This window comes from Triticum urartu, chromosome 4A (genome assembly GCF_056163025.1).
Source record: "Triticum urartu cultivar PI428250 chromosome 4A, HENAU_Tu73, whole genome shotgun sequence".
Taxonomy (NCBI): Eukaryota; Viridiplantae; Streptophyta; class Magnoliopsida; order Poales; family Poaceae; genus Triticum; species Triticum urartu.
In genome coordinates, this window is record NC_141876.1 from 478693573 (window position 1) to 478704466 (window position 10894).

Below are 10894 nucleotides of genomic sequence, written 5' to 3' on the forward strand. Positions count from 1 at the left end.
GAGGAAGGGGAAGGGGAAGGGGGAAGGGGGGAGAGACCCATTTTCAAAGCTGTGCTTCTCAGGAAAAAAATATGCTTCCACGAGAAGCACACATTTGCTTCCGAGAGAAGCTCGTTGTGCTTCTCGGAAAAATGTGCTTCCATGAAAAGCACAACTATACTTCTTGAAAAAAGAAAATATGTGCTTCCACAAGAAGCAGAGCTGAAAAAAAAGTTGTGATGTGCCTCCATGAGAATTACAAATTTACTTCTCATGAAAGCAGAGTTTTACTTCCGCAAGAAGTACACTTGTGCTTCTTCGATAAAAAGGAAAATCATGGTTTGTACTTTAAAAAGGTTGGAAAACCGCAACCGTTCTTCCGGACTTCGAGTTCTTTCTTTCGGGTTTTTTGTATTCCATTTTTTACGCGGATCGGGTTTTTTGGGTTTTCATTTCTTTTGTATTCATGTTTTGTTTTTTCTTCCTTTTGCCTTTTTTGTTTTTGTGAAGAAAAGTCTATCGAAACCTATTAACATGAGATGTAGTTTTGCAGATCTCAACGCAAGAAATCCAACGATGAAGACGGTTCAGGATTTAGACGCACGGTTCAAAAGATAAAATGTTTTGAATAAATGAATCTATGGCAAAAAAAAACATATGGGTTACAACAAGTGACTCACGTGTGTCACTTGTAAGCGCCTTTGATGATGGGATAACCTTTGCAATGAGTATTCTTTAACTAGTGATTTTGTCTTTGTTCGCTCAGGTGCGTTATTTAATGCCTCTGCTATTTGGGTCGATTCGACCCATTAGGCCTCTGCCATTAATAATTTGGAAAAAATAGAAATTTCTTTTTGGAAGCAACGAGCTTATAACTTTAAGCAGGCGCGCTGTGACTGGTGGATGATTTTTTTTTGCCACATGAGTGCCAAGATTAAAATCGCAACGCAGCCCTTTGAAAGTTTTGCCACACGCTTCCTAAATTTACGACCATTTTAAAAAAGCCGGCAGAAAAAAGGTGGGAAAAGGGGGAAACTGATGGCTCAGAGAGATGCCAAGTGTTGAAGCGGAAGGTAGTGCCGTGCGGTGCGTTCGCTCGGCTGATTCAACTGGATTTGAGAAAGTCTCGCGTCCGGCTCCCTCCAGAACCTTCCCGCAGGTCCTATCTATTTATTCACACGCGCGTGCGCGATCCAGCGGGAAATCAGAGGCGGTGTCGCAGGTCGCAACTGATAGACAGACGCAGAGGCGAAGCGAAAGACAGAGACTCGAGAGGCTTCGGAGGCCAGGGTCGCAGTCGCAGCGGCGACGAAGCAAAGGTATTCTCTCGGGTTCTTCTCCTGTTCCGTCGGTAGCATGATACAGTACTATACTTCGGATGTGAAAATGGCGCTGCGGATTCATCCTGCCCTCTGCTCTGTTTGATTCGGTGATAGTTTTGCACATAGTAGAGACCCATGAGACCCACACTTGCCAGTAGAAAAACGTGCGTCAGGGTTCGGGGGCTGATTGATCCTCAACTCTGATTCGCAAACGCGCTAGATCTATATGACATGAAGCAAATTAAACCGAGAATTCCTAGGTTGTAGCGGTCATGTTTCCCCAATTCGTGTTCTGTGCGTAGTGGTTTCATCTGGACTGCGATTGTATCTAACGCGATGGGGGAAACAGATTTACTGAACCCGCGTAACGTGTATGCGAACGTTGAATTGCTGGGAAGGAAACTGTTCCGGGAACAGACAGTCTCTAACACTGAACTGGCTGAACTGAACACGAAACAAGGTTGTAGCTATGTAATTAGGTCCCCAAGCTTTTGCACACGCAACAATTTATGACCACATGTCTTCGACGCTGTAAAGTGTAAACTGATGGTGGATTGTTGCATGCTTGAAATCAAGCTGTCGCAGTGATCGGAGCTTCTATGGTCAGGTTAGATATTTGTATGATCTATTGGCGCTATGCGGTAGTATGTTGCGAAGCCATGATACATTTAGAAATGTAGTTACGTGCTACTTATCTGAGAGTTTTCTATACGAGTCCTCTGGTGGGTATTGATTCGTTTGCCTGTCTGTTTTGCAGATGTCGTATTCGAGGTACAGGAGTCGTTCAAGGTAAATAACATTTATCGTCAGAAATGCTAATATTATATTTGTGTCCATGTTCTATGTTTTGGAGTCTAGGCATTTCTGGCTCTAATTTTAGGGAGTAATTGATAGTGATATCCATGTAATGTGTTAGGAGTGTGGACTCGAGTGATGTTGAGAACCCTGGGAACAATCTCTTCGTGACTGGTTTATCATCTCGTCTAACTGATCAAGATCTGGAGAAGCATTTCTCTACAGAGGGAGAGGTAATCTTTATGGAAATGTTTGCTGAGGAAAATAGTGTACGCATATGAGAAGATTGCTAACAATTCCACTTATTTATCTTGCTGGCTGTGCCACAGGTGATTGATGCAAGTATAGTACTTGATCCATGGACAAGGGAATCACGTGGATTTGGGTTTGTCACCATGGCTACTCTTAAGGAGGCAGAACGCTGCATCAAATATCTTGACCGTTCAGTGCTGGAAGGTCGTGTCATTACTGTTGAGAAGGTATTGCCAAAAGAATGTTAACTCTCTGATATTTGTCCATTCTCCTTCTTCTATATGGAGTGGAATTATTATGTACAGATTAGCCTTCCAAGCTAAATATTTGAATGTTCTTCTTGTTTGAAGATTTTGTTGACAGCAGCAGGTTGATGCCGCAGCTGTTTGGCATCAATTCAAAAGATACACAACCTAAGATCGAAACAATGCTACCTCAACCAAAGGGTCGTACGCCCACCATTATTGTTTTTCCTTACCATTTATGTTCTTCAGATCCCCAATAATTTATTCGGTCTTGCTTTTGACATAAAACACAAGTACTGATTTTGAGCCCCTTCTCCACCACAGGCAAAGCGAAGACGAGGTCGAACCCCAACACCGGGAAGGTATCTGGGCGCCAAATCATCGCGTGGTAAGTTATTGTGTCATGATTTATCTTCGATACCTTAGTACCATGAATTGTGTGCTAGAAAGTGTGCACCGCTGACACCTCATATAACATGTGATTGTTGACATTTGATTATATGGTGATACCAGGAAGGAGGTATTCCCGAAGCAGGTCACCTGTTAGGAGAGACCGTTACAGCTCACGCTACTCGCCTGAGCGAGAACGCTCTTATTCTCCTTATCGCAGAGGACGATCATACTCTCGTCGTGACAGGCGTAGATCATACTCCCCATATGAAAGAAGGAGATCATACACTCCTTCCGACAGGTCGGAGTCTCCCTACGACAGGCGAAGGTCCTACTCACCGTACGACCGGCGCATGTCTTACTCACCCCACCATGGTCACCGCCACCGTTCAAGATCTCCATACCGTTACAGTAGGCGGAGGTCGCGCTCCCACGACCGTTCTGTTTCAGCATACTACAGCAGGCGCTATTCTCCAAGGAGCAGAAGACGGAGCTACTCTCGCAGCATATCGCCACGCAGGAGCTACTCCCGCAGCTGCTCCCCGGCGTCAGAAGAATCAAGGAGCTGTTCTCCGCGGAAAGGACGCGCCGGAAGCAAGGCATCGCGCAGCAGGTCACCTGGGAAGAGGCGTTCCAGAGAAAGCTATGCTCACAGCCGCAGTTCATGCTCGAGGTCCGTCTCCACGGAGCGCTCAACCTCAGCAAGCACCTGATGTTTTACGAAGCGCCAGGCCACCGTATTTCCGTTGTGATGTTGGAATTTTAGTTACTTTGCATGTTTGTAAACAGTGTGGATGGTATGATCGTGCACCTAGTGAAGCAGCTGTATTTCGTCATGGTTCTGGACTTGCATGCCATATGTATGCTATATGCTGTACTGGATACTTCTGTGTCTGTTTTCAGTCTGGTTGGCAGTTTACATCATGGATTTGGCTAACGGATAGTTTTGTACTCCCTCTGTCCCATGCTATATGATGTTATATTATGTGACAGAGGGAGTACCCATGCTATATGCTCTTGTATTACGTGACGGAGGGAGTATGTTCTGCTGATCTGCTCTGGTGTTCTGGTTATCTTGCAGCCGCACTGTGTTTTCTTCAGCGTTGGGTAACTTAGCACTCGTAGGAACTAAAAAAAGTAGAAATGGTAAAACTGTATGAAATGAGATATTTAACCTGAATTCCTACGGGATCTAAAACACAAGAATACTCCAGAACTCCTGTTTCCATACTAGTACAATTGAAAAACGCAGAGAATTTCCTATGGGTTGTCCTATTCATAAGAACAAGATGATGTCCGGCGTGTTGCTACGGAACCAGGTGAAACATATGTATAAATAGATCATAAAAAACTAAAATTATTAAAAACAAATTTAAAAATGCTCTTTGGATATGTTTTAAAAACAATAAAGTATATGAAGCATGTGGCAAAATATTATACAAAAAGAGAAATCTATTGAATTGAAGTCAAACGAGTGCCGTTTTTAACAAAAATATGCATATATTTGCTCCAAGCGTCCAACGTATAAATATATGTAGGTCATGCTATAAAAAATGTGTAACATGACCGTCTATGCTCGCACAAAAATAAGTGAAACAAATTAACATGCATAATTGATGATGACATGGTTGCATGAATAATCAGTGCATAAATTGTAAGACCACATGCATGACTTATGATGCAGCATAGTTGCATGAAGAGGAAAAATAGGTAGTGGGTTGCATCTATTTAAGAATAGAGGATTTGTAGCATACTACAAAGGAAAAACGCAGAAATTTTCCTATGGATTGCTTTGTTCTATAAGAATTTCATAGGAATATTGGTGAGTCGTTTCTTTGTTTCAGATGACCCAGTCAGGATTTTTCTATAGGAATTCGATACTGCAATTTTCCTTTATTTCAAATGCCCTAAGAGTCTCTTTAGATCGTAGGATTTGTGTTGTAGTATTTGAATTTTAAGAGTTCTTCTTCAAAGTCCATTGCCTAATAGGAGTAGGTTACCAAATTTCTATGAAATTCATTCATATAGCTTCCATACTATAAGATCTCAGTATGAGCTCGAACATCATTTGTCGAATACACTTTCACTCTATTTTTCTCCACCCTCTCAATCCTCTGAAGCTGCTTCCTGTGCAAAAGCATATATTGCAGAATTTCTGAGTTCTGAAATATCTTTCTCTACCTTCTCCCCTCAACCCTCTCTTAAATTCCTTCCTAGCAAAAGTTGTAAAATTCGTGTGTTATGCAGAATCTCATGTAGTATTCGGAAATCATGTAAAATTTCACAGCAAGTGACATCTCAATATTCTGTTCTTCTATTTCAACATAATAAATCACTGCTTCCTGCAATCCATAGAGCCTATAACAGCCCGTTCACCATACAAATCCAAAGATAAGAGAAGGTAGAAAATCACAACCAGTAAAACTGAGGCCAAGCCGCAGCAAAATTTCAAGATATTCATGGGTTAAACATAACATTGTGCAGATTGTTTCACAGATGGTACAACAACTAATCCAATACTGTTTGTAGAACAACAATACAGTGGGCAAAGCTCAAGAACAGAAAAATGCCATTACAACTGGGCACATTATTACAAAAATGCGTGTCCGAGCCATGTCAAAATGGTGTAGTACACAAAGATATCCATGTTGGCCAGATGAACAGCTTACCCAAAAATGTTGCCCCTAAGATACCAAGGCAGTTCAGAGTGGGTCGCTTTTACTTGAGCTTTCAGTCCCGTAATTGGCACTGTAAGGTGGAATGTCCCTATACCGCATTGTGGGTTTTGCTGGCATCAAACATGTATGTACAGTCAAACTGGTGGTGGTCTTTTTAGCTTCCCACTGACGGATGGAGGGGAATTACTGACTGAGGACAATCTGTCCTTGCCCCAGCCAGAGAGTAGTATGCCAGAATCTGTGCCTGACCCTCTGGGCAAGGCTCATCTTGATTTGGTGCAATAAACTCAATGTTCCAGAAGGGGCGTACCATTGCCATGAGATCGGTGCCAGTAGGAGATGCCTTGTATCCCTGCACCCAAAGATATCTGAGTGACTTCAGCTGTAAGGCTGCAACTGCCAATGCACGTTCACTAAAGCAGCAACTCCTTAGCTCCAATTTCTGCAAGCTTGGGCATCCTCGTGCAAATGCCAGCAGTCCATCATCAGACCCCCCGGCATTCCCAAGCAACATGTAGCGGACGGTCTTGCTAAATTCGCCAACATAAGAAAGGCCAATATCTGATAGAGCTCCAGGTCTCACATAAAATGCAAACCTCCGGAGTTTGGTGCAACCTCTCAGCAAAGCCCGAACCCCGTTGTCAAGGGGCAGTTCAGTTATATGCACCTCTCTATCAAGCAGGACAAGTCGGAAATCGTTCAGGTTTTTGCTGAATGCGCCAATAGCCTCAAGAGCTGCATTTGTAATGTCAGACACATGTACTGCCCAGTACTCCAAATCAGGACAGCCTTCAGCTACAGCCATCAATCCTACTTGTGTCACTCTACCCTGTTCGTCCTCAAGACCTCCTTGGTCATCATCTCCTCTCTCGACTCTGAGTCGCTGTAATTTCTTGCAGGTCCGCGCAATAACTTCTAACCCTCGATCTCCTATCACATCCCTCACCTGTTGGAAGACAAATTATCAACAAAACACGTTTGAGATAGCTTATTCACTATCAGACTTCCAGACAGGAAAGATGGGAAAAACATTTAAAATAATTTGCCAGGACATACCTCCAAAACTTCTAGATTTGGGCAGCGCTGGACTAATTGACAGTGATCCTCTGTGGTAAGGAATGTGAACTGAAGGTCCAACTTCTTGAGTGTGGCACCATATGGAAATAATATCTGCATCTCATTTGTTCCCATGTAGAGCAAACTCAAGTGCTGTACTGAAGGAGGGAAATAGTAGTTAGCATAATTCCCACCTTGATCTTGATCATCAAAGGAACCACCAGCAAAGTCTTGTAGTGTTTCTGCTGTACGGAACAGGTCGACCAGGTCAGACATGAAACAGTCGCTAATCTTGAGAGTTTTCAGCCTTCGGCAATTTCGCACAAGGAGGAGAAGATGTGCAGGGGATGCCCTGAGATCCGTCAGAAAGAAATTCAGCGTCTCAAGGACAGTATTGCTGGTAGCAAGCTCACGGAGCCATTCATCATTTTCTTTCTCAGCAACAGAACTTTCTTCAAGAAACAACGTTTCCAGTTTCCTGCACATGACAAGAAATATGATTAATTAAACTAGTAACCTATGAATGCATGCTCTTACATTCTTACTAAACTTCTACAGCACCATTTTGATAATCTGCTTTTCAAAACTATCTCCACCAAGTATCATAGTTCTCTAAGAAAGTATAAACAACTAAGCAAAGTCCCCAACTCAGTAAGGCAGTTAAAGTCCACATTTCCTAATTTCTGCTCCAAAGCTAGAATTATTCCCAAATTGCAAAGAGTAGCATGATGTTTTACATCATGAAAAGGTGAGACGTTACACTTACTTTCCCCTTTCCAAATGAACAAAAGAACCATCTTATATATACTCGCTTTACAAACATCCCATCTACCAACGCTTTCCAAATAGAACAAAACACAATTCTGAAGAGAAAAACTAACTAGAACAATTGAAACTACAGATTAATTCGTAGGACAAGAAAGAGATACCGCAGTAATTAATAAACGAACTAATGCATGCACACCATTTGTGAACCGGAACAAGGAGGGGAGAAATTACTTGCAGCAGCGGGCGAGGAGAGCGAGGGAGGAGGTGGAGAAGCCGGAGCAGCGGTCAAGCTTGAGGGAGACGAGCATGTGGGCCTTGGCGCGCACGAGCACGGCGACGTCGTCGTCGGAGACAATCATCCGGCGGAGGTGCAGCACCTTGAGGAAGTGGAAGGAGGCGGAGAGCTCGCGGATCCAGGGCGAGGCGGAGCCTCCCCAGTCCTCGGGGATGAGGTTGAACATGGAGGCGCGGGGCTTGGCCTTGAGCTTGAGCGACTCGAGGCAGGGGAAGCGGCGGAAGAGGCGGTCGGGGGTGGTGGAGTAGGCCATGGCGACGGTGACGTGCTTGCGGCTGAGCGCGTCGACCTTGCACCAGTGGCGGCAGACGAGCGAGATGGCGTCGCGGTCCCAGGGGTCCTCCACGCACCCCATGACCAGCCCCAGCGCCACGTCCGGGATCCCGAAGCTCATGGTCCTCCCCAGGTGCCGCCCGTCGCCGCCCATCGCCGGGAGCCGGCCCCCGATCTGCGCCCCGATCTGCGCCCGCCGCGGATTTCAACGGGGGTGGAGGGGGGGTGGGGTTGGGATGAGGCAGAGGGAGAGCGGGCGGGCGCCTGGGTGTAGAGTGGGAAAGGGAAAGGGGGGGGGGGGGGGGGGGATGGGATGGGAATTGGGAAATTTTCAGGGGACGTCGTCCGGACGACGCAAAAGCCTTTTTCTGCGGGTGGTGTGCGGCTGCGCGATGGGGGCGGCCTCTGCCCCCTTCCTCCTCTGGCCGTCGCGGGGGCTGCCAAATGGGACCCCCGAGCCCCCCGGGGAAGATATTTTTTTCTCTCTCTGCCAATCTTATCTCTCCGTGCTGTGATTGGTCGGGTTTTTCCTTCCTTTCCCTGGGCTAGGTCTAGGTATAGGGCTTTTACGGTTACCACTGCCTGCGCGGGACAGATCCCGGGGGCGGACCGCTAGATTTTTTCTAGATATATGTGATGTATCATCTATGTTACTCCCACTGCGGGTAGTCTAAGCAACAATAATAAACACAAGTGACATGAGTTATTGCTACTATTACCATTGGATTTTCCCCTGGCACGTTTAATTGTTATTAATGAGCACAAAGTATATTTCAATAAAATATGCCTTTGAACACCTCATGAGTCGAGTCAGCTATAAGACTAGCCACAGTGGGAGTAACATAGGTGGTAACATCACACTTATCTAGACAAACTATATGACATGGCAAGTAATTAATGATGAAAGAGAGGCAAGTAGTAACATAACTAGTTACTAGTACTATGAGTAACATCACACATACCAATACAAGATAAGTCTATAGCCTAATAAATGAAGAGTTGCATGACACCCCACATATGTTACTACCCAGTATGGAGGTAGTAACATAGAGTAGTAACATATACATGTTACTAGTCTAAGTTACTCCCCACTGTGAGTAGTCTAAGGCCCTTCCTGATGCTTCATGGTGCATACGTGCTAAGCAAGCAGCATAAGAAAAAATATGACACGCCACATCAATTAGGAGGAGAGAGAGCATTTTGGTGACCCAAGAAGAACCAATGTCAAGCACGCCAACCTAGACAAAAGACTTAAATGAAGAAAACTCATCAATGCATGAACGGGTTTAGGTGCTAAATTATTAAATGAAGTGAGCTTAGCTACAACAGGTTAAGCAACTACTCCCTCTGTTCACGAGTAAGTATACATATAGAAATTTTAGGACACATTATGGAGTGGAGTAAAAAGAATACTCTCTCAGGTCTTTTTTTAGTCTGCATATAAGTTTGGTTCGAAGTCAAAGTATCTATTGACCAAACTTATAGAAAAAAGTATCAAAACTCACAATGCCATCATATAAATTTGGTATTGTAGATGTTGATACTTTTTAATATAAATTTTGTCAAACTTTGCAATGCTTGACTTCGACACAAATCTAATACGCGAAGTAAAAAAGATCAGTGGGAGTACAGTGGGAAGGTGCAAGCCATCATCTCTTTCCTCTTTAATTACCCCGTCCCCAAGGAGCTAAGTGCATGTAGAAAGTGAGTAGACCATGTGTTCAATGTTATTGATCTTGATTACCGTGTGATGAGAATCATTTTTTCTACTTTAAAGTGCATTAGGATAAGAATGCACTCTTTTGTGGAGAAATTTGGAATGTCAAACATACACTTATTCGTGGACTGAGGGAGTATAAATTGGGGACTTGAGTTGCTAAGCTATTTAGCGCACTTAACACCTCATCCAATAAGCACCTTTGCGTTGGAAGAGACCTAAAACATCATGTGTAAACAAAGCCAAGATGCATGAGATGCATCGGTCAAAAAGGGTATCTATTTTAGGCACTTTCATCGATGAAGTATCTTATCTTGCGTAGTAGAGGATTTCTTTGGCTAAAACTGATTGGTACAGATGCTTAAAGTGGGCCGATAAAATGCGGCCATCACTGGAGAAGGCGTAACACAATTAATGTCTTCTAGGTCGACAGATCCGTCATACTAGGGTAGGAAAACCTAGCGGTGGCAATCGATAACTTCTATGAATTCTTCATAGTTCGGGGCCAGATCATGCATACACTTTAGATCTTGCGTGTTGGATATCCCCAACCTATATTTGGCTCACCTCGAGACACCTATAACAGAGGAGGACATGTGGGCAGTAGTCAAAGCCTTGCCACCGGATAAGTGGTCGGGGCCCGATGGTTTTACCGACAAGTTTTACAAGTCTTGTTGGGGGATAATTAAGTGTGATATCATGCGAGTGGCGGATGCATTCTGGAAGGGCGACATGCATGGTTTCGGCGGCATTAGTAGGACATTGGTTGTCTTGCTACCCAAGAAGGAAGGAGCAGTGGAATCTAGCTATTATCGGTCGGACAGCCTGGTTCATGGGTCGGTGAGATATGTGGCAAGGCTTTGGCAAATCGCCTCTTCACATAATTGTCGCACTTGTTGGGCACACACTAGAGTGCCTTCGTGTGTGGAAAAGCACTTCATGACAATTTTATGCTGCTTCAGGGGACCGCTAGAAGGCTATGATACGTCTCCAACGTATCTATAATTTTTGATTGCTCCATGCTATTATATTATCTATTTTGGATGTTAATGGGCTTATTTTCACACTTTTATTATATTTTTGGGACTAACCTATTAACAGGAGGCCCAACCCAAATTGTTGTT

The 10894-nt window shown here is 44.2% G+C and overlaps 2 protein-coding genes across 2 annotated transcripts; one reads left to right on the forward strand and one right to left on the reverse strand.

Moving 5' to 3' along the window:
• The first annotated feature begins 1125 nt into the window (after positions 1-1125).
• Positions 1126-3907, forward strand: SR45A (RNA-binding (RRM/RBD/RNP motifs) family protein). Its single transcript, XM_048715666.2, has 6 exons — positions 1126-1298; positions 2059-2090; positions 2218-2329; positions 2426-2575; positions 2918-2981; positions 3107-3907. Exons 2-6 carry the CDS (start codon positions 2059-2061, stop codon positions 3694-3696), a joined length of 948 nt encoding a protein of 315 aa, XP_048571623.2. The 5' UTR covers positions 1126-1298; the 3' UTR covers positions 3697-3907.
• A 1495-nt stretch (positions 3908-5402) lies between these two features.
• LOC125552192 (coronatine-insensitive protein homolog 2) lies at positions 5403-8312 on the reverse strand. Its single transcript, XM_048715674.2, has 3 exons — positions 7717-8312; positions 6718-7195; positions 5403-6607 (listed from the first exon to the last, which is right to left on the reverse strand). Exons 1-3 carry the CDS (start codon positions 8205-8207, stop codon positions 5816-5818), a joined length of 1761 nt encoding a protein of 586 aa, XP_048571631.2. The 5' UTR covers positions 8208-8312; the 3' UTR covers positions 5403-5815.
• Positions 8313-10894: the final 2582 nt, after the last annotated feature.

Coding starts and splice junctions, on each gene's coding strand:
- SR45A (XM_048715666.2), top strand. CDS start 2,059: ATGTCGTATTCGAGGTACAGGAGTCGTTCAAG. Junction 2,330..2,425: donor ATTTCTCTACAGAGGGAGAG/GTAATCTTTATG, acceptor GCTGTGCCACAG/GTGATTGATGCAAGTATAGT. Junction 2,576..2,917: donor GTGTCATTACTGTTGAGAAG/GTATTGCCAAAA, acceptor TCTCCACCACAG/GCAAAGCGAAGACGAGGTCG.
- LOC125552192 (XM_048715674.2), bottom strand. CDS start 8,207: ATGGGCGGCGACGGGCGGCACCTGGGGAGGACCATGAGCTTCGGGATC. Junction 7,196..7,716: donor CTCCTCGCCCGCTGCTGCAA/GTAATTTCTCCC, acceptor TGTCATGTGCAG/GAAACTGGAAACGTTGTTTC. Junction 6,608..6,717: donor CAAATCTAGAAGTTTTGGAG/GTATGTCCTGGC, acceptor GTCTTCCAACAG/GTGAGGGATGTGATAGGAGA.